The 24,162-nt window shown below is 42.5% G+C and overlaps 1 protein-coding gene across 5 annotated transcripts in view; it reads right to left on the bottom strand.

Annotated features, from left to right (window-relative positions):
- RAI14 (retinoic acid induced 14) overlaps positions 1–11,637 on the bottom strand; it is a 159,526-nt gene extending 147,889 nt beyond the window's left edge. For 2 of the 5 annotated variants that reach the window (XM_011944326.1, XM_011944330.1), the window contains exon 1: positions 4,446–4,536. In XM_011944326.1, the coding sequence (XP_011799716.1) occupies positions 4,446–4,481 (36 nt within the window). In that variant the 5' untranslated portion in view covers positions 4,482–4,536. Of the gene's footprint in view, positions 1–3,700; positions 3,865–4,445; positions 4,537–6,637; positions 6,887–11,625 lie in introns of those variants that run through there. The other 3 variants (XM_011944328.1, XM_011944327.1, XM_011944329.1) reach the window with 3 other exon arrangements.
- Between the last annotated feature and the right edge of the window lie 12,525 nt (positions 11,638–24,162).

Here is a 24,162-nt window from a genome sequence, read left to right as displayed (position 1 = left end):
TGCCATGGGCACTCTCCTGGGCTCCTGAACTATTAATATTACTATTTTGTATGTCAAGGGCCATTTTTGAGACTGAGTTAACCCACTGTGCTGCAAGCTGCCTCCCCTGATTGACCTTCTGACCTTTCCCCCTCTTCCCAACCACGCTTCCAATGGGAGTCCAGAAGTAAGCCTACATATCTATAGGCAATTGGTCTTTGACAAGAGTGACCAGATCATTCAATGAGGGAAAGAATAGTCTCCTCAACAAATGGTGGTGAGACAACTGGATAAATTTAACCGATGAGATGCAAGAATGAATGAATTTGGGCCCGACTCCTACCAGCAAGGCCTGCATGAAGCTCCACCTCCATAAATCTCCCCAAATTCTCCCATTCTCAATGATTCAGCCCTCTGAAAATTTGCAGCATTTATCACCAGGCCCTACAACTTAACAACTAATTAGTTATATCATCTTAAAGGTACCTTGAGTATCTATAGTCTATACTGCTTGTATTTTGCTTTAATTGTTTCCTACATGTTTTTTTTCTCTTCCCACCGAGGTTTATCAGCCTTTTAAAGACAACAACCTATTTGCATTTCTCCTGTATCCTATCTCCTATCTAACAACTCAAGTTTAAGAACTCCCAAAATAAAGTTATAAATGTGAAGTAAAAAAGGTTATCCATCATAGAAATTTTGTAATGCTGTTTAGCCTCTGTGGGTTATCTGCAGGGTCCCAAATAGATTTAAGAATCAAAACCACTGGACAATGACACTGTTTAACTACAGCCCTCAGAGTCAGGCTCATTCCCTACCAAACTCACATCTGTCTTTGACACAGTGCCAATTGTCAAGTCTTCCGGAAAGGACACTCCCATTCAATCTTTACCCACATGATGGCCCTGGGGTCACAGAGTGACCTGAAGGCCATCCATAGGAGGCCCCCTTGGGCCACTTTTATCCTATGTTTACTCCTGGATTTTGCTCGCAGTGGCCACAAACTGATCTGGCCACAGACCTCCCAGACACAGGCTCGCTGAAATGTGATCACACCAGTGGGTCACCTGTCTTCTTTATGCAAGCGCGAGAACCTGATCTGCTATTCTCCTCTTCCTACCCCCCAGAAATACAAAGAATCCTTTCTTCCTCCTTTTCCTTCACACAGACAAGCAGGAAAATGTGATGCCCAATGGCTTAAAATATTTTGAGACAGACCACTTGTTTCAGGTTAAAAAAAATATATAATTTGGTTCATTCAACTGAATATAAATGTTTGTAAACGTGTTTTTGCTTAACAATACATATATATGCATGATATATCAAAAACATATATCAAAAACTTCCAAATCAAAGGCATACATTGGAAAACAAGCCTCTCTTCTCCACTCCCTCCCAGCTCTCAGTTTCCCTGTTCGGCAGCAGCAACTGTTACCAGATTATTCTACCCTCTAGACCATGTAAACTTTTTGAATCCGACTTTTTATTGCGAGTTGCTAATTACAAGGAAGAAACAAATATTTACTAAGCATCTCCTGAGTACCAGGCCCTAAGATTTTTGACATTCTTTTTTTTTTTTGAGATGTAGTTTCACTCTTGTTGCCCAGGCTGGAGTGCAATGGCATGATCTCTGGCTCACTGCAACCTCCGCCTTCTGGGTTCAAGTGATTCTCCTGCCTCAGCCTCCCGAGTAGCTGGGATTACAGGCATGCACCACCATGCCCAGCTAATTTTGTATTTTTAGTAGAGACAGGTTTCTCCATGTTGGTCAGGGTGGTCTCAAACTCCCAGCCTCAGGTGATCCTCCTGCCCCAGTCTCCTAAAGTGCTGGGATCACAGGTGTGAATCATCGCACCCGGCCAACATTCATTTAATGCATTTAACTGTCACCCCAACCTTACAGGGCTAATACTACTTCCTCCACTTTTCCGGTGAGGAATCTAAGGTTCAGAAGAGTAAGAGACTTGTCCAGGGCCACAAACCTAGGTCCAAGTCTAAAGTCACTTTTAAAGCTACTCCCCAGATTGCTCTGTTTTTTGTTTTTTGAGACAGGCCTTGCTCTGTTACCCAGACTGGAGTGCAGTGGCGTGAACACAATTCACTATAGCCTTAACCTCTTGGGCTCAAGCCATCCTCCCACCTCAGCCTCCCGAGTAGCTGGAACCATAGGTGTGGCCCACCATAGGTGGCTAATTTTTTAATTGTTTTGTGGAGATGGAGTTTTACCATGTTTGCCCAGGCTGCTCTTGAACTCCTGGACTCAAGATCCTCCTGCCTCAGCTTCCCAAAGTGCTGGGATTACAGAGGTGAGCCACCGTGCCAGCAGATTGCCTAGTTTCTTAAAATATACTTTCCACCCCAAATTCCTCTTTCAGGAAACATGGGCTCTTGAATCAGGCTGCCTTAGTGCAAAAACTGGTTCTAGAACCTAAAGTTCTAAGAACTCAAACAAATGACTGCATGTCCCTAAGGCCTTAGTTTCTTCATCTGTAAAATGAGCTTAATAGTTATGCCCACCACATAAGATTTGTGGCAAGAGTAAATGAATTTCATGTGAAAAGCTTAGCATAGCTCCCGACATTTGGTTAATACTTCCTAATGGTTAATTATTATTAGCATTATTATCATACAGTTGATTAACAAACAGGGCTTTGAAATGTTTTTGTTGTTGTCTTTTTTCATTCCCTCCATTTAGCTGTACAGTTCTGTGGCTTGGGGAAACAATTTGGATGTGGAGAACCATTTGAAATTGTTGGACTCCATTATACCAATTTCCTCCTCCCCAGGCTCTCCTCCCCAAGGTCTGCTTCTCAACATTTCTTCTCTTAGCACTAACTGCCAAAATCATAGCCTTTTCTGCTGCCAAATCCCAGAAGCTTTTACTAGTGTTATTACAGTGGATTTTTTTTAATCATGGAAATATTTCAGTTTTTCTAACTAGATTCCAGCAACACCCTCCCTACTGCCACCAGTTTTTGATTTTTAAACCAAAAGTTCGTGTGCCTATCGTTCCTCTGGGCCCCTGTTCATATATATGGAAGTCTAGACTGATGAAATTTTGCTAAAAATAATCTTAACTTATATAAATGAAAGCTACCTAGATTACCTTGGAATAGAAAAAGGCATTTGTTAACCTGGTCACATAATTTAGAAACCCCTATCTGCTGAATTGCTCAACATTTTCCATTTAATTGCCTTTTTCTCCTTAGCCGAAAGCCATGGGAGATATGTAGGCTGCATAACATACAGCCAGCAGACGATGAGGTCGAAGGAGGTTTCTTAGAAGTCGGATGACCAGGACTTTCACTCTGGCCAACAGCTAGTTTCATGTCTTTGTCAAAGTCTCTTTGCCCTCTGTGAGTTTTATTTAATTTACCTAAAGGATAAGAAGGTGAGACCAACTTTTTTCTTAACGCTTCCCAGTTCCTTCTTTAAGTGGGTCAGTATTTTACCATCATCCCATAAGCATCTCATCTAGCCTGGGTTTTATCAGGGCAGTAAGTTACATGTCATGATGCAGCCTCAGGAGACAAGCTTCAGCCAGAAGTAGGTATGCAAGTTACATATTAGCCATAAAAGACACAGTCTCCATTTATTGCAAAAATGCAGCTGTGCCAAGCTGTCAAAATATAATTCATGGCAAAGCAATAAAATCTAGGTTCATCTGTAATTACCTCGTCTGAAATGATAGCTGCACAAGCCCATTTTGAGAGTGACATACCTTGGCTTCCATCTAATTCCTTTCCATTAATTTCTCCCATTCCACAACTCTGCTCAAAGTTTCTGGAATGCAGCTAGTACAAGACTGGGATCATAGAAGGGTTTATGGGGTGACCTTTGAAAAAAATATTACTGTGTACAACCCCTCTACTACGTTTTTCTCCCTTTTCTCCTGAGGGAGACTTTGTTTCATAACTCTTACATCATAACTGGTTCCTCCAATCCAGAGTCTTTTGTGATAGATAACAAATGAAGAAGAGCCCCTGGAATTCAGGGGGAGGAAAGGTACAGGCAGCAATAGATACCATTTTACCACAAAAGCCTTAACAGAGTTGAACATGTTTCCTAAAGCCAAAGATGAACCATGCTAAATTGTCATTCCTGAACCACCCTCATGAGAGAGACTAGCTTCTTCTAAAAACAACATTCTGAATCAGGATTTCTGGCAACCTTAGAAATGTTGAGATTTTTACTGATTCTTCCTTTGAAGATGTTTAACGTGACGGTTCCTTTCTCTACAGGGCACAGATCCCCAAAATTAAAGAAAAAAATATTTGAAAGCTATGCACACAAACAGCAAGGAACCTAGAGCATGCCATCTACAGAAGCTACCCTGAGCTGAAGCCAAGAGCACTTGAGTGTCTGTAGTTTATTAACTCAGCAGTGCCTTATCAAGGTGGGAGGAGCGTTTCTGCAGCTTCGTGGAGAAGAAGGAACAGCCAGACTCTGAGTCACCGCATACTCACGTCACTCTTCCTGAACTTCGCTTTCAAGCTCTTCATGTTTAGTCCATTCAGCCTTCCAAAGCTCTAGAGATTTTTCAACACCTAAGCGAGAAAAAAAGGACATATGTAGGTTTCCAAATGAGGTATTCTGTCTTGATTGGATTACAACTTTGGGTCATGGGAAGGAGACAGAGCAGGGCTGGGTTGGGAAGGTGGTCAGTTAACAGCTGAGGAGTGGTAAATAACATATTTCCATTTATAATATCCTCCCTAGAAGCTTCTGACATTTTCAAATTAACCAAAACTTCCATTTTTTCCTACTTATTAACATTTATTGTAACTGACAAATAAAAATTGTATATACTTTTATGGTGTACAACATGACTTTTGAAATATGCATATACTGTAGAATGGCTAAGTTGAGCTAATTAACATATGCATTGCCTCACATACTTATTATTTCACTGTGATGAGAACACTCCAAATCTACTCTCAGGAATTTTTCAAGTATACAATACACTAACTATAGTTACCATATTGTACAATAGATCTCTTCATCTATTCCTCCTAACTGAAACGCTGCATCCTTTGACCAACATCTCCCCATCCACCTCCCCCACCGCCCCACTCCCACACCCCTACCCCTGCTCCTGGTAACTACTATTCTATTCTCTGCTTCTATGAACTGGACCTTCTTAGATTTCTGTATCAGTGAGTTCTAAAACATTAAAAGTAGAGCAAGTCTAAGTTACTGCTTAACTGTCACTATACAAAATGCTGTATCTCTATGTTCAAGTAATTCCTCGACATATCTTCTGTGCTGCAATCATGCCATCCACCTCCTTGTGAAAGTGATGAGGAAAACAGTTCATATTCCAGATGCCACTCATTCCCTATTTATTTTTCTCAGTGTTTGTTCCCGTCTCCCCTCCCCAGAATGCACAGGGCAGTTTGTGAAAAATGCCAGGAACAACAAAACCTCCCTCATCAAATAGCTCATTCCTCAGGGGGCCTCTCTAAACAATGCAAGACTCTCAGGGTCCTGTGGGACTCAGCAATTCTGAGTTGCAGCTGAATCTTAAGCAATCACTTCATTTAACATGGGTCTGTGGTCCCCTGGAAATTGAATGTAATTATCTTTTAGCAAGCATACATTTACCTTTTTCAGGGAAGAATGTTCCAAGTTTTCACTGGATTCTACAAGGTAGTTGCCGCCCTTCAAAAGTCAAGATTGCTTGTCTAGTCTAAGTGCCTCATTTGCAAAAGTAGAAACAGAGCCTCAGACAAGTTTTGAAACTTGCCTGAGTCTCAAAGTCTATTCACGATGAGATTCAGAACCAGACCCTAAGGCCTGACTAGTGGCTGAATGTTTTCACTGCCCTATATAGTTTTGTTTTTGTTTTTTTTTAATTTCAATAGTTTGGGGGTATAGGTAGTTTTTTGATACACAAATTTCCTAGCAATGAATTCTGAGATTTTAATGCAACCAATATGTTGTTTTTTTATCCCTCACCTCTCTCCCAACCTCCCCTACCCCTAGTCCTGACAGTCCATTATATCACTCTGTATGTTTTTGCATCCTTATAGCTTAGCTCCCACTTACAAGTGAGAACATACGGTATTTGGTTTTCCATGCCAGAGTTCCTTCACTTGGAATAACGGCCTCCAGTTCCATCCAGCACTGCCCTATACAGTTTTACAACTAAAACCAAAAAGCCAAATCCTGTGTTAAAACATGTATAGACCTTATCTTTTTTTTTTTTTTTCATTTTTTGTGGAGAATGGGGTCTCACTATATAGCCCAGGCGGGTCACGAACTCCTGGGCTCAAGATATCCTCCAGCCTCTCCCTCCCTGAGAGCTGGGATTACAGTCATGAGCCACTGTGCCCGGCAAACATGTACAGACTCTACCTTTTTCATTACATTTGGAAATGTACAAAATGTGTAACCTTTGCATGTAGATAAAAAAATGAAAATCCACTTAGGTCAAAAAAGGCAAGATAATCTATATGAAAGTTTCCATCACATAGTAAATGCCCAATAAATGTCACATGAAGCCCACTGCAAGTGAGAACAGGTGACCTTTAACAGCACTATCCCAGAGGAGAACTGAGGAATAGCAGGCACACGTTTACCACAGTTAACCACTGTTTTCAGAAGCCTTGCCAGGTCAGCTCACATTCCCCCAAATCCTTATTATTCTGAACAAAACTGAGAGGATGGTTGGGGAGTGCAAGCCACTGAATGTAGTTCTCATCCTTCTTCATGCGCTTGTTGCCACCTCCAGAAGTCACCCAGTGACTCTCTGGCTTCCAATGTGTCTACTTTCATTCTTTCTGCTGTCATTGATTAGGCCCCTTGGATAAATGGTGTGAAAACCCAGTCATCATGAAGCACTTTGATGGCATGAATCTGGGGGCCTCACTGTGACTGCAGCCTCTCCACGGCCCCTTTCAATCTTCCCAGCCTCAGCAGGAGTGACAGATGCATGTTGCCTTGGAAACGACACACACCATAATTATACATTGTTAACTGCCAAGCATTTAATCACAGAGAAGGCTGAGCTAGTACCTGAATAGCAAGTGCAAATTCCAGGGCAGTGTTTCTCAAAGTCAGCCCCTAGTTAATTCATATCAGAAGGACCTGGGGACTAGATGGAACCTTTCAGCCCCTGTCCTGTGAAAATTGAATCTCCAGGGGTAGAGCCCAGGAACTTCCTTGGTTGAATCTTTTGCACACTGAAATTAGAAACTAGAACTGATGTAGGTGGAACAGGAACACACTTGTCAGAGTTGGGCTGGTTCAGAAACCAAAGTTGGGTTGTTTTTTTTTTTCAAGTCAAAACAGAATCACCTTGTGATGAATCAAAGTAGAAATAATGATAATCAGATATTCCCAAACTGTCGCTGGCTAGCCCAGGGTTTCTACACCAACTGTTGCTAGAAAGTGGAAATCATCCTTCGAATTGAATTCCTTCCCCCTTCTTGTGGAAGTACTAATAACCAAGGAAACAGGATAAATCAGTCCAGCAGAAAAGGGAGAAAAGAGAGGCCACGTATTGGATAACCCAAAATCGTGCAGTTCCCCACAGCAGAGCCACTCAACGCATTCCTTCATTCACACATGCAGCGAGCACAGAGTCTTAGGCAACAGTGGGTAAGATTTTTGTTTGAGGTCATGGGGGTTTCGTGGGTGTTGTGTTCGTTTTTCTGTGTATTTGTCTTTGGCTTTTCTTTGTTTCTTTTTCAGCGTGCAGTGAAAAGTATACAAACTCTTATCTGAAGAGGATTAAATAAATAAAGCAATAATTCCAAAAGTTCCCAAGGGAAGGTATTAACCGCCAAATTGAGTGTCTTCCTGGAGTCCCTGGCTTTGGGTGTGTGACAGCTGGGTGGCCCACGGGCCTAACTCCAGAGTGATAGAGATAAGTGTCAAAGGAAAAGAAGTTCTGGAAATCCACACAATGGTAACTCTAGAGGCATGAACTGTAGCTGGGGTAAAGTTATTAATAGATCACTGCTTTCCTGGTATTCATGAAAGGATCTCACACCTGGAAGCCATGGCTGGCGGGAAGTAATGTGGCCCCTGGAATAACGCCAGGTGCCAGCTGTCTCAGCATCTCCTCTTCCTCAAGATGAATCATGAGTAAACGGACTCGCCTTCCTTGGGCCAACTGGGATCTTACAGTCCCATTTTCAATCCCAAACTTCCAAAGCCCAGGGTGGGCTACAGCCTATGTTGAGTAAAGGGACATCTATCAGTTTGGCAAGGCCACACTAAAGAGAGTCCTTGGAAAAGTCATTAAATCAAGATGCTTACTCCAAAAGAAATGCAGCAAAGCTGAATTAGCTGCACAGCAGCCTAACTGGAGTATGTACCAGACAGGATCATGCATCTATGGAAAAAGCTCTCTGAACTAAGTTCTCCCATTTGAAGCAGAATAAAGCATACCTACCCACTGAGCAGAAATATTAGTCAGTTTGTTACCCATTTAATTCAAAATAAGTCCCTGCAATATGGCATCCATCACTGGCCACCAATCGTCAATCACTGGCCACCAATCATCACAGAATGGACGTCACATTGATAGATGAGGATGGAGCAAGGCAGAGATGTACATGCTTGTCTCCATCTCATTTGAAAGACTGGATGCAATGCTGTTTATTTATTAATTCATTTTCCCTTTAAAAACATACTTTAACTCCCAATCCTAGTCTGCATTTTAAAACCTTGATATTAGCCTATACAGCTTTATCATTAATAAAAAAGTTAAACTTCTTTGAGTATTAAAAAAAAAAAAAAAAAAAACCCTTACAATGGATATGGAGTTTTCTTTTGGGTGTAATGAAAATGTTCTAAGATTTATTGCTGTAATGGTTGCACAACCTGTGAATACACTAAAAACTATTCATTCATACACTTTCAGGAGGTGAAGTGAATGGTATATGAATGATATCTCAACAAAGCTGTTATTTTTTTACAAAGCTTAATAATCTCTATTACATTCACCAGTCCTTAGGATTAAGAAAATTCCAGGTTATTCGGATATGGTGGCTCACGCCTGTAATCCCAGCACTTTGGGAGGTCGAGGCGGGCGGATCATTTGAGGTTGCAAGTTCGAGACCAGCTGACTAACATGGTGAAACTGTCTCTACTGAAAATACAAAATTAGCCGGGCGTGGTGGCACATGCCTGTAATCCCAGCTACTGCGGAGGCTGAGGCAGGAGAATCGCTTGGGCCCAGGAGGCAGAGGTTGCGGTGAGCCGAGATTGCACCATTGCACTCCAGCCTGGGCAACAAGAGTAAACTCCATCTCAAAAAAAAAAAATAAAGAAAATTCCAGGTTAGAAACCTCTAGACTGATGAAAAAAGAAATGCAGCCAGGTGGGCGCAGCAGCTCACGTCTCTAATCCCAACATTTTGGGAGGCTGAGGTGGAAAGACTGCTTGAAACCAAGCATTCAAGACCAGCCTGGGCAACATGGCAAGACCCTGTCTCTACAAAAAAAAAAAAAATTAATTAGCTGGTGGTGGTGGCACATGGCATGTAGTCCTTGCTACTCAGGAGGATGAAGTGGAAGGGTCACTGGAGCCTGGGAGTTCAAGGCTACAGTAAGCCATGATCATGCCACTGCTCTTCAGCCTGGATGAAAGAGTGAGACCCTCTCTCGAAAAAAATAATAATAATTTTCCATCACAAAATATGGGAATACATCTACAGAATTCTCAGCCAAACCAGAACACTAACATGTGCCCCTAAATAGGCTTCAGGACTTTTTCTTCCAAGTTAAAAAGGACATCAGACTTAAAATCCACACCACAGACCAAGTGCTGAACAAGCCTCAACACACTCCTTCTCTCCTTGTCGGCATCGACCTCTTCTCACTCAAGTGCTTGAGTATTTCTTTAGACAATAATCTCTCTGCAACAAAAATGGAATTTTAACCAAAGCCATATAAACATCCAATTTTCTCAATCCAGCAAAACAAACACATTCTGTCAAAGGTCTCTCCAGACCAACTTCCCAGTGAAGGTATCTTTAACAACACAGCACCTCACGCCATCCGAACCCCTCCCAGTGGGCGGAAGCTGCTTCAACCTCTGCCTCTCAGACAGGGCTGTACTGTGAGTTATGTTGCTGCTTCTGGAAGAACATAAAAATGGGAAGGAGGGCCCAACGGGTACTGTTCCCTCTTGCCCAATTTAGTTTACAGCAGATTTGTACTGTTCTAGAAAGACAGAATTTTAAATACATACAAAGACTCAGGATAGGAACTATGAGCAGGCCCAGAGGACTCCAAACTGACTGAGGATATGAATAAAGAATAATTAAAAAATCATCTTATAAGTAGGTGTTAAATACTGTAGAAATTCAAAGAGTGAGAATTTTGAAGGGCTGGAAAAATATCAGAGAAGTCTTCCCAAATGGGAGCAGGGCTCTAACTGAACTTAAAGGAAACATGGGATTTGGACAGGTGAAGGAGGAAAGGGCATTTTGTCCATCTCTCTCACGAGATGGGGGACTCCCTTCTTAGACTTTCCAGGTAAGGGTCTGACACCTGTTCAGTCTCCCCAAGTGGTCCCATAAGCTATGGTGTGAATGTGTCCTCCAGAAGTTCAAGTGCTGGAAACTTAATTGCCAATGTAACAGTATTAAGGGATGAGGACTTCAAGAGTGATTGGGTCATGAGGGTTCTACCCTCCTGAATGGATTCATGCTTTATGACGGGAGTGAGTTAGTACTTGCCAGAGCCCGTTATTATAAAAGTGAGCTAGTCATGCTTTGTGGTCTCTTTCGCATCCACCTTCTGCCACCAGATGTCCCTTGCTAAGGACCAGCACCATGTCCTTGGACTTCCCAAACTCCAGAACTATGAACCCAATATGCTTATTTTCTCTGTAAATGACCCAGTCTGTGGTATTCTGTTATAGCAACAGAAAATAGACTAAGACAGTGGGGGTGGTAGGAATCATTGCATAGTTCTCTGCAAAGAAAGATACTCCCGCAGTCTGACTCCTTTACACCCTGGATGTGAATGAGGGATTCAAGAACTCCGTTACCAGTTTTCAGCTGATTTGAAAATTTACATCTCAGACTACCTACTTACTTTGGAATAGAGTGTTTTCATTTTGCCTGTACTTGAGCGCCCTGGCCATTGGCATATAATCAATAAATGTTTTACAGGTGAACATGCAGAACAAAGATATAGGATAAAGTGCTTGGATAGACTTTAGACCTCACCTCTGACCTTAGCAAGGCTCTCATGGATCCCAAGTGCACTGAGGAGGGTGAGTTCTCTGACACGGGTTAGCGTCATTGGGATATTTGTACAAAAGCAAAATGGTAATTGGGTCTTACTATGTACAAGAGAAAAGCACTAAGGTTGTAAAAAACCCAGCTCATTTGGCCTCTGAAATCTTACCAGGATGCCCCTCCTTTTTCCTTCCCACCTGCCCCTTCCCTCTCATTACTGCTGTCCTCATGCAGCATCCCCCCAGTCACATGCTAAGCCTAACTGAAGGAGCTGACCATTTTCAATAATGCAACATTAGGGTCAGAGGAGAGCAAGGATCATCAGCTAGTACCCTGGAGGCAAATTCTTAGGACAGAGATTTTCTCAGCCTGATTCTAGAACTATGGGGCAAGCCAGGGATTCCCCCCACAAATCAACATGCCTGCTGTGTTATTTCATGTGAGACCTTCCTCCCCTTCTAGTCAGGGAGCTCCTCAAGAAGGAAAGCGTCCATCCTAGACAGGGCCAGGGTTTCACCTCTGGCCTCAGCAAGGCTCTCTTTATAGTCAAAACTTAGTGAAACTTTGCACTGCTTAAATGAATCGATGATGAATGAATGAATGAGCACTACGGTTAGGTTGGAAACACAGACATGCCACAGTCATTTTAGCCTGAGGTGCAAATTTTCAAAGGATTCAACTGAAAACTGGTTAACAAGGCTCTTACTCACATCCAGGTCTAAAAGGGTCAGAGTGTGTGTGGACTGTGGGACGGTCTTCCTTTAGAGAGAGCTATGCAATGATTCCTACCACACCTACTCAACCTCATGTCTGATCCACACCTGAAAAATCTAAAATGGAGAGAAACTGGCCTATGCTTCAAGGATGGAAATGAAGGAGAGGTTGCTGTTGTGTTGTAATCAGCCTGAATACTGGAGTTTATTTGTGCATAAATATGTGTTTCCTATGGAGCATGTGTAGACAACTCACAATAGAAGGAAATAAGTGGTGCTAGATTCTGTGTAATAGGGTAGATTGGAAGGACACAGAGGGCAGAGGGAAGCAGATTCCCTGATGGAGAAGCAACAAACTCAAGGCAATCACATGACATTCATCAAGGGAATTGCAGAAGAGGGGTCTGCAGTGATGGTCCAAGAATGGAGCGAGAAGAGGGAGATCTCCTAGGGGCCCCTCTGCTGGTGTGCCAGGGCTGCCACAGCAAAGTACCACAGACTGGGTAGTTTAAACAACACAAAATAAAGCCCAAGGTCAAGGTGTCAACAGGGTTGGTTTCCTTCTGAGGCACTTCTTCGTGGCCTATAGATGGATGTCTTCGCCCTGTGTTTTCACATGGTCTTCTGTGTGTGTCCGCATCCTAATCACTTCATCTTACAAGGACACCAGTCATATTGGATTACAGTCCACCCATATACCTTATTTTACCTTAATTACCCCTACAAAGGTCCTATCTCCAAATACAGGTACATTTTGAGAAACTGGGGGTTAGGACTTCAACACAGAAATGGGATAGAGGGGCACAATTCAGTCCATAACATTCCCAGAAATAGCCCAGAATTAAGAGTAAAACAAACATCTGTCAAATTCAGAACATGGCACTGTCATACTATAGTACCAGTCAAATAAGAATTTTCAGCCAGAAGTGGTGGCGGGTGCCTGTAATCCCAGCTACTCGGGAGGCTGAGGCATGAGGATTGCTTAAACCTGGGAGGTGGAGGTTGCAGTGAGCTGAGATCGTGCCACTGCACTCCAGGCAGGGTGACAGAGTAAGACACTGTATCAAAAAAAAAAAAAAAAAGAACTTTTTTATCCCTCTAACTTCTTATCTTCCCCTGCCCTAGCCCTAGGTTTACCATAGAGAGATCCCTAGAGGGATCCCAAACTGTGATAGGAAGATGCCAGAGGCAGGGTAGCAGGGACAAAGAGAAAAGGGAGAGCTATTTAACTTTAAATCAAATTTCAACATTTTATTGTTATTAGATTGGTGCAAAAGTAATCACGGTTTTTGCCACTAAAATACCAAAACCACGATTACTTTTGCACCAACCTAATATTTGACATTGAGGACTCTAAATTCTGAATTAAGAGTATTTAGCAGTTGAAACTGACTGCAGAACTTTTTTTTAAATCTAAGAATAAGTCAGAGGCTGGGTGCAGTCGCTCATGCCTATAATCCCAGCACTATGGGAGGCCAAGGTGAGAAGATCACTTGAGCCGGAGACCAGCCTGGGCAACATAGTGAGATCTCCATCTCTACAAAAATAAAAGTAAATTAGCTGGGTATGGTGGGGAGCACCTGTAGGCCCAGGTACTTGGGAGGCTGAGGCAAGAGGATCGCTTGAGCCCAGAAGTTTGAGGCTACAGGGAGCTATGACTGTCACTACACTCCAGCCTGGGAGACAGCGCAAGACCCCATTTTTAAAAAAAGAAATGGCCAGGTGTGGTGGCTCACGCCTGTAATCTCAGCATTTTGGAAGGGCAAGGCGGGTGGATCACTTGAGGTCAGAAGTTTGAGACCAGCCTGCCAAAATGGCAAAACCTCGTCTCCACTAAAAATAAAAAAATGAGCCAGGCGTGGTGGTGCGTGCCCATAATTCCAGCTACTGGGGAGGCTGAGGCAAAGAATCACTTGAACCCAGGAGACAAAGGTTGCAGTGAGCTGAGATCATGCCACTTTACTCCATCCTGGGCAACAGAGTGAAACTGTGTCTGAAAAAAAAAAAAAAAAAAAGGTCATAGATTTCATCCACAGACAAGGAATATACTAACCTCACAAAATAACTTTCAGACAGGGGGATACAAAACAAGGCTGCTTTATGATTACTATCTTATAAATCTTATTTATTCAGCAAACCAGATACGTTATAAATGAATAAACAAGCAAACTTTCTTTTATGAATTAATGAAAGTACAGGTTTGTTAAAAGACTGCCCACATAAAGTTAGGGGGGGAAAGACATAACAATAATGTCATCTTGGCAGTGAATCCTTTCCAAAATACTTTAATATCTCAGATTTTTTTCCAAGAAAATAAATGAGCACATTCTTTTTAAACCACAAATGTCATTTAGATACTGTATCATAATGATCATGTAGTAAAACTCTTTTGAGACTATTCATCTCCTATATTCACAACTTGCCTTTATCCAGGGGATGACATTTCTCTTGGAAACCAAATATATCATTCTTCTTTGAGAATAAAACCTGCCATCAACCAGGATTGATCTTAGTCTATGAATCAGCCAGAGCCAGCGGCACTGACTGACACAAAATTGGCTGTGGTTCTGGCAGCATTACTTTCTGGTCTGTCAAATCCACGACTCACATGCTCCCATAAGCCTACCAAAGAGAAGTCCCAAGGTTACCTCCTGCCCTAAATCCATCCAATTGAAAAAGCATGGCTTAATCAAAACAAACTACCTCTGGAATATAACAATCACTCTAGGACTAAAAAACTCCATGCAATTATCCCTTACATCGAGGTTATTTTTAAGATGATCCCTAAAATGCTCGTCCTGTTCTGTGTTATCTTTTGATGTTCATTACAATACCACCTTCTAAACACACCACCGTGTTCACCTCTGAAGAGAAAAACCACGTCACACGTGCCCTGCAACTGACCCCAAGGGTCACCCCAAGTCACTATGCATGGGTAAGCCCCTTCATGTCTTCCTCCAAAATCCATTCCTTAAGTTTCACCTATCTTGAAACCCAAAAGAGCCCACCAAGTTTAAACAGAGAGATCCAATCCTCAAACATTAGTGGTGAAAATGTAAAATAGTATAGCCATTGTGAAATGCAGTGTGACAATATCTTACAAAGTTAAATATATATTTACCATATGACTCAGCAATGCTATTCCTACCTATGAGAGAAATGAAAATGTATGTCCACATAAAGACTGAGTATTTATAGAAGTAGCATTCATAATTGTGGAAAAAGTAAAACAACACAAATGTCTGTCTACTAGGTAAATAATCTGTGGCTATTCCATATAATGGAATACTACCCAGCAATAAAGAGGAACAGAACGCTGATCCATGGTAAAGCATGGATGAAGCTCAAAAACATTTTGCTAAGTGAAAGTCAGACAGAAAAGACCACACATTATATGATTCCATTCCTTTTCTTTTCTTTTCTTTTTTCTGTTTTTTTTTTCCTTTTCTTTTTGTTTTTTTTAAGATACAGAGTCTTGCTGTGTTGCCCAGGCTGGAGTGTAGTGGCACCATCATAGCCCTCTGCAGCCTCAAACTCCTGGGCTCAAGTGATCTCCCACCTCAGCCTCCTGAGTAGCTGGGACTACCAGTGTGCATCACCACACCCAGCTAATTTTTGTATTCCTTGTAGAAAAAGAGTCTTGCTGTCTTGTCCAGGCTAGTCTTGAACTGCTGGCCTCAAATGTTCCTCCGGCCTGTGCCTCCCAAAGTGCTGGGATTAGAGGTATGAGTCACCACGCCTCAGGATTGTATTTCTAAGACATGTCTAGAAAAGGTAAATTTATAAAGACAAAAAGTTGATTGGTGGTTGTCCAGGGCTGGGAACGCTAATAGGAAGTAATTGCAAATGCCATAAAGGATCTTTCTGGGGTGAGGGAAATGTTCTAAAACTAGATGATGGTGATGACTGCAAAATTCTGTTCATTTACTAAAAGTCGTTGAATTGTATACTAAAATTAGTGAATTTTACAGAAAGTAAGTTCTATCTCAGTGAAGTTGTTCTCAAAAAGATCCCATGGCCCGGGCACAGGTGGCTCACACCTGTAATCCCAGCACTTTGGGAGGCAGGGGCAGGTGGATCACGAGGTCAAGAGATCAAGACCATCCTGGCCAATATGGTGAAACCCCATCTCTGCTAAAAATACAAAAATTAGCTGAGTGTGGTGGTGCAGGCCTGAGGTCCCAGCTACTTGGGAAGCTGAGGCAGGAGAATCACTTGAACGCGGGAGGCGGAGGTTGCAGTGAGCTGAGATCATGCCACTGGACTCAGGCCTGGTGACAGAGCGAGACTCAGTCCCCACCCCCTCAAAAAAAAAAAGATCCAATGAAGGCTGAGCATGGTAGCTCATGCTTATAATCCCAGCATTTTGGAAGCCCGAGGCAGGCAGATCACCTGAAGTCAGGAGTTTAAGACCAGCCTGGTCAACATGGCGAAACCCTGTCTCTACTAAAAAATGCAAAAATTAGCCAGGCATGGTAGCGGACGTCTGTAATCCCAGCTACTAAGTGGGAGGCTGAAGCAGGAGAATCGCTTGAATCTGGGAGGCAGAGGTTGCAGTGAGCTGAGACCACGCCACTGCAGTCCAGCCTGGGCAACAGAACGAGACTCTGCCTCAAAAAAAAAAAGGTTCCGATGCAAAAAGCAAAAGGGAGGCCCATATACAAAGGAATTGGTAATGAAAAATATCTTTAGAGTGAGTAAGAGAACAGGTTCTATTCAGGGTTATATTTAATCCCTGTTGTTAACCTAGAAGGAATGAATTGCCAAAAGTTGGCTTACTACATATTCATTGGTTCTTTGACTCAGTTTTGAAATAAGGAAACTCGGACTCTCACATTCTGGAATGTTGGAGACGTCATTTACAATGATCGCAGTGGTGCTATTTGGCTTGTGAATCTCTTTCCTTACCCAGGCATCCAGTGTCTTGATACTTTCCAGAATAAGGAATATATAAATATGTTAATGACATAGATTCTGTGAATTCTGATGCCCTAGGAGTAAGGGAGTGGATGGAAAGTCCAGAAATTACTTCTGCTGCCCCAACTATCATATTTGGACATTATTCAAACACTGTGTATTCAATAAAAGGATTTTTTTTGGTCTGCAGTTCAACAGAGAGGGGGTGCTGGCTCACGTGAAGGCAGGCCTCCCATTTCCTTGAGCAGAACACTGTGGCCTGATACTCCAGTAGTAGATCCATGAGGGGTCTGATCAACAGGGTCCAGCCTGCCCTCCTGCTCTCCCCACCCACTCCAACCAGGTCATTCTGGCAATAGCTGCTCCCCTAAAGGTAGAAATGTGTCCTCATCAGGGCTATTCAGAGACTCCAGGATTTTTAGAGTTGGGGGAGGGGAGGTAGACCTTCCTCTCTGGGTGAGAACTGGGAAACCAGGAGCCTAGTAGCTGCCCAAGACCCAGTCCTAGCTGGTTTGAGAGGGAACCAGGGGCGGTGGTGGGAACGGGGCTGGGGGTGCTGATTCCAGGGATCCCTGAGGCCCTGCTATGGCCACACCCTTTTAGCACAGGATGTGGGGTCACATAAGGCAAGGTACGCCCCTTCTAGCCTAAGCTATTTCAAGTTGGGTCTCCGACACTTGCCCTCAGGCACCAAAGTATTTGTCAGTACTCTTAGGCTGCAAGTGACAGAGACTCAACTCAGACGCCACAGTAAAAGAGGTGCCTTGATCTTCAGCACAATTGCAGGTTGCATTTCAGTCTGTTCAGCCCATTCCTGAAGTCAGCAGCTAAATTTACTTCATGAAGCTACAGAAGTGAAATATATAATAGGATGACCTACAGTGTCCCCTTTGAATCTGTAGGTTAAGGAGGGCATGTTTACCATTCACTTGTTTGGCTATTCGCTGCTTGTGGATCTGTCCTGCCCCACTGCCCTCACACAGCCTCACCTCGTAAGTCCTCCATTCATGACCCTCCTCTAACATCAGTGCAGTCACTGAAGGAGACCTTGCTGGCAATCCAAGTGTGAGTCTTCTGGGCTAATTCCATTCTGAAAGTAAGCTGAAAGTAAGTACTGTTCTTTGGCTCTCCTATAGAAATCAGGCCAACAATGAAAACAATCACAATTAACTAGAAGTGAATAGCATTAAATGATTTTTTTTTTTTTTTTTTTGAGACGGAGTCTCTCTCTGTCGTCCAGGCTGGAGTGCAGTGGCGCGATCTCGGCTCAGTGCAAGCTCCGCCTCCCGGGTTCACGCCATTCTCCTGCCTCAGCCTCCCGAGTAGCTGGGACTACAGGCGCCCACTACCACGCCCGGCTAATTTTTTGTATTTTTAGTAGAGACGGGGTTTCACCGTGTTAGCCAGGATGGTCTTGATCTCATGACCTCATGATTCGCCCGCCTCGGCCTCCCAAACTGCTGAGATTACAGGCGTCACCGCGCCCGGCCGCATTCAATGATTTTTAAACCCTCAAGAAATAAAAAAACCACTGTAACAGCTGGGTTTAAGAGGTAATGGTGCTTGGGGTCTGGAGATAGGAGTGGACCCTATCTTCTCTGCTCTCCTGGGACTTGACTCCGCAGAACTGAGGGAGTACAAAGGAAGGAAACAAGGAAGCTTGTTTCCCTTGAGTACATACTAAGGAGAAATAGGAAAAACAAAACCCTCAGGATAGGCAGAAACAATGTAAGAAGGACAGATGGTAGAGAAGCTGCCTTTGGTATGGGGTGAGAAGGGGTGCTGGGGCTCAGCTGGACCACGAGACCTCAATGCCTAATGATAAATAGCAGTTAATCCTTGAATAGTGATGAAGGTATGGTATGAAAACACCTAATTTATTCTAAACAAGACACCTGGAAGAGACACCACCTAACCAAGGCATCAACCCCCAGGGGCCATGCCAGCCTGGATTTGCCACACTACAAATAGAAAAGCCTTTCAGATATTTTTCCATCACAAGCTGCAGGCTGTTCTGGGCCATGGGGGCAGCTAGATCCACCTGCCTGATAAAGACAAACTCCTGTAAACTAAATTTGAAACCCTAGACTTTCTTTCAATTTGCAACCACTTTCTGTGTGCAGGCATAAAAAGCAAACAGCACTAACATGAAGGATGGGGAATGCTTCCACTAACCAGTAAAGACTGAATATGCTCCCCCCACGCCCCACACATATCCACAAACCTGCATACCTTGCATCTAATGCAAGAGTTTTACACAGTAATAGCATTAAGGCTACTCAAGAACTTACAGTTTATGAGAAAAGAAAAGAAGCCTCTAATTTCTTACTCATGTCATATGCACTGAATCCCAACTAGAAGCCAAGTACACAAATGATACAGAAATATGGACCATAGGACTCCAGCCTACAAAATCATTGTTTTTTTTTTTTTTAAATAAAAAGTCCACATGGGTTAATGCACTTGCACAAAAGTAGAGATACGGATTTGTAAACCTAAAACTCAAATGTCTATTACACCATGTATAATTAGTTTGTGATAAAGCTATTGTAATTCTCTACAGAAATGCTTAAAGCTAAGGGCAAAATCCCAGTTAACTGGGTAAGAGGGAGCTTAATCAAACAGGCATTTATTGAGAACATTCTAGATGTCAGGTGGAGTGGGGTTACAGGACCTATAAGAAGACATATTATTTAGACCAGTGCTGTCCAATACTATAGCCACATGTGGCCTCTGTGCATTTGAAGTGTGACTAGTACAAATTGAGACGTACTATAAATGGGATTTATACAATGGATTTCAAAGACTAGTAAAAAAGAATGTCAACTCCATTATTAGTAAGTTTTATATGGATTACATATAAGAAATAATATTTTGGATATACTAGATAAAATTATTAAAATTAATTTTGTTTTTTAAAAACTTTTTATTGTGGCCACTAGACACTTTACTATGATTTATGTGGCCTGTATTAGTGGTTTGCTTGCATTTTTATTAGACAGTAATGATTTAGATTTTTCCCTTCAAGCACAGAGCATCTTATTATTCATACTAACAAAGCAGATGTAAAATTAAGCAGAAAATGTATATGCTCCCAGCTTTAACATTCACTTACTATCATAAGATCACAAAACAAATCTAGCAAATAATGGAGGTTAGTAATTAAACAATGATTGATAGTTGTAATTTAAGAGATGCCCTCTGCCACACGTAGAAGGAATAATTAGCCCACAATTTTATTTCACTTAAAGGCTAATGGACTCCTAGTGTGTGCAAAATCAACTATTACCCTGTTGCCAAGAAGACCATGTCTGTCTATGGAAGGGCTAGTTTACCACTCTGGGAGTCTCCTGTACTCTCCCCGCTTACGTGGTGCCAAAAGACCATCCTCAATTAGGGCTGACAAAGGGGCACCCACGGGGCTGCACTTATCCTCCTTACTGTTAAGAAGCTATAGCTTTTTCCAGCCCGGGCGACAGAGCAAGACTCCACCTCAAAAAAATAAAAATAAAAAAAAAATAAAAAAGAAGCTATAGCTTTTACTTGCTGTACAGCATCTAACAAAGTAAGACTGTGTTAGCTTATCCCAGCCCCAAGTTTTCAGTAGTGGAGGCTGAAAACTCCAAAAACACAAAAACAAAAAACAAAGAACTATTACCCTGTTATATACTATTCAGAAAACATGTCTATGTTTTTCTCTATCAACATTTGGAAAATTAACTATACCATTGCTTCATGCTAAGAGCTACCACTTTCGGTTTAACCAAGATGTTACCGCTCTGTGTCTAGATTATGGTGGTAGCAACAAAAGTTCTCTGGTGAGACTGAGGAGCTTGTTAATACAATCTGGAATAAGATAAGACTGGGGACTAATAAAAGAACTACATCTTTAGATTGTCCACATTACACAATGACATAATAATAGAAGGGTAAATAGGGAGAATGCTAATACAGAGAAACAGTTGCAAACTGAACAGAAGACACAGGCAGATGTATTACAATAACATGTGGGGCAACCTCTCTTTATTGCTATAGACTATAATGGCAGAAATAATCATGTTGGCCAATATATCAGCAGTTCTTTAAAGGTAGGGTGATAAAAAACATGATGACATTGGCAATGATAATAACGGCCACAATAGCGATCCTTTAAAGATTACTTTACAAAATTTTATTTTTAAAATTATTTTATTATAAATGAATATCATCTCACTTAATGCCCACAAGCACTTCAGAATTAGATGCTATTGTTATTATTCTCAGCTTCCAGACTAGGAAATTGCAGCAGAAAAAGTTTATTTAGCCAAAGGGGCATGGCGTACAAATAGAGGAGGCTAGATTAAACTAAGGTTCAATTTCCAAGCCCAAGACGTGACACTGGGCTGCCCGTGAGACAACACCAGTCATTTTTAAAAGCCTGGCCAACAGACCAATCTTTTTAGTACTTAAAAGAAAAAATTCAGTTGCCTTCAAAGATGGAACCAGTCCTCAGAATTGCTGCTGGCACATAGAGGTCCCTCTAGGAAATGTGAATGGACTAATTTGCAAAAGGCATTCCTTCTGGCTGTTTTCGTCCTCACTCACACACCCCTACCTCACTGGAATGAAGGTAGCATCTTTATTTCTTTGTTCTCACATGGAGATTATATGCTTAAGGAATAATTTTACACAAAGTCAATAATAGAGAAAATATAAAGATAATTATAGACAAGTGAAATGGCTATTTTTACATTACAGCAGACTGGGATGGAGGTTTCCATGTCTTGGCGACAATTTGGAAAAGCAGAACGTTTAGATACTTCCGTACTTCTCTAACATTAGGACATTTCTGTTCCTTAAGAAATTATTCCATCCTGCATAACTCTCTCTAGCCTATAAAGAAGACAATACTGCGATTCTTCAGGACAATCTAAGCACTGATACTACACAAGTGGAATCCTGAAAAACATCACCCAGCGAGACAAGAATGGGGCAGAGGTGCACAGTGCTATTGTTCAGGAAGCCACACACAAAAGCGCCCACAGCCCGCAGCCTGCCACCTGAGCCTGTAGTACTTATCACCAGGACAGCGTGAGTCGCTCCCTGTTTCTTTTGCCACCGTGGATATAAACACCTACTTTCAATTTATTTGATCAAAGAGGCATAGAATCAAATACCCTTTGTTGTAGGGGCTATGCACTTAAAATAATCAGGGGTTGTTTTAAAGAAGAGACAGAAAGCAAGCCTGCTGCCAAACAAGGCACAAACACTAACAAAGCCATCAACAGATTGGCTGGGAGACAGATAGGTATCACTTGGAGAAAATTGGTGCATCGTGTGCCTGTCTCATTAGGCTTTTAGAGACTGTAGAAGAAGAGCAATTGCAAAAGGAAACAAATAGCACACCCAACACTGTGTAAAGTTGTATAGCACAGAAAGAACTTAATTACCAGCTGGGTATGGTGGCTCACGCCTGTAATCCCAACACTTTGGGAGGCCAAGGCGGGGGGATTACGAGGTCAAGAGATCGAGACCATCCTGGCCAACATAGTGAAATCCCGTTTCTACTAAAAATACAAAAATTAGCTGGGCATGGTGGCGCATGCCTGTAGTCCCGGCTACTCAGGAGGCTGAAGCAGGAGAATCGCTTGAACCTGAGAGGCAGAGGCTGCAATGAGCCGAGATAGTGCCATTGCACTCTGGCCTGGGGACAGAGTGAGACTCTGTCTCAAAAAAAAAAAAAGAACCTAATTACCTAGGAATTTATCAAGATTGCTGAGAGGCTGTATATATCATGAAGTTAGTGGCAGACATGAGTTTTTCCTCAAAAAACAAAAACACTCCAAGAAAATCTTGGATGGTAAGTATATGGATATTGACGACAGTTTCCATGCCTACATTTTAAATAGTTTTTTTTTCCCAATCTAAAAAAGCTCATAAGAAATGTGAAATGTTTTTCTCAAAAGAGAAAAATGATATCAACTCCAAAGAAAATCTAAGAAATTTTTTTATTTCTTTAAACAAAGACGCAAGAAGGTTGTGAGAGCATTTGAATCAACTCGTACCCATGATAAATAGAAACCGGGCCTGAAGTGGGCCTGTGCTTGGAGACAGAAAGATAGAATACTCAGCACCCTGCCTGGTGCTATGGCCTCCTAACAAGTTAAATAAAGGATGCTGAACCCTTCCTGGGGCCCACTTTTTTTTTTTTTTTTTTTTTTGAAACAGTCTCGCTCTCTTGCCCAGGCTGGAGTGCAATGGCGCAGTCTTGGCTCACTGCAACTTCCGCCTCCCGGTTCAAGTGATTCTCGTGCCTCAGCCTCCTCCCGAGTATCTGGGATCACAGGCGCGCGCCACCATGCCCAGCTAATTTTTGTATTTTTAGTGGAGATGGGGTTTCACCATGTTGGCCAGGCTCGTCTCGAACTCCTGACCTCAAGCGATCCACCCGCCTCAGCCTCCCAAAGTGCTGGGATTACAGGCGTGAGCCCACCCCTGTCTTGGTTGCCTTTCTTAGAGAAGAAAGAAAATGCAGCCGGTTGTCCATGAGCCTCCTGGCTCACAAGTTCCCACATCCTCTGGGTGGCTGAGAAGAGGCCACATAGTGTATGGCTCTCCTCTCTCAGCAACAGAAGTAATTCCTCTCATGTTTGAAAAAGGATCAATCACCAATATGTCAGCTTTCGTGGGAGGAGATGTTCAAATTACTTGAGCATTCTTGTCAAATTAAGAGGCTCAGCACGAAATCTGTCAACTCACGAACAAAGCCCTACAAACATTTGTTACATGATTCTCACAGCGAAGGGCCTGGGTCCTGCACCTCTTCTGACCTCCATGCTGCCGCTCAATGCCATTGGCCTCCCCTGGAACTCCCAATTTTCACCCTCTTCTTTGAGGTGAATTGTCCAAGTCTATACAAGTCTTCTGCACTTAAGACTTAGGAGTCTTTCCTCAAAAATCAAAAGTAGCCCAAGGAAATTCTGGATGGTAAATATATCGTTATTGGCTATAATTTCTATGCCTACGTTTTCAATAGTTCTTTTCCAATGCAAAAAAACAAACAAAAAAAAAAGGCTCAGGCAGGGCATGGTGGCTCATGCCTGTAATCCCAGCACTTTTGGCAGGCTGCAGCAGGCGGGTTGCTTGAGCTCAGGAGTTTGAGACCAGCCCGGGTAACATGATGTACAAAAATACAAAAATTCACCAGGAGTGGTGGTACACAACTGTAGTGCCAGCTACTAGGGAGGCTAAGGTGGGAGGACTGCTTGAGCCCAGGAGGTCAAGGCTGCAGTGAGCTAAGATTGTACCATTGCACTCCAGCCTAAGGGACAGAGCGAGATCCTGTCTCAGAAAAAAAAAAAGAAATGTGAATAT

This window comes from Colobus angolensis, unplaced genomic scaffold, assembly GCF_000951035.1.
Source record: "Colobus angolensis palliatus isolate OR3802 unplaced genomic scaffold, Cang.pa_1.0 Scaffold230, whole genome shotgun sequence".
NCBI lineage: Eukaryota > Metazoa > Chordata > Mammalia > Primates > Cercopithecidae > Colobus > Colobus angolensis.
This window is presented reverse-complemented; position numbering and strand designations above follow the sequence as displayed.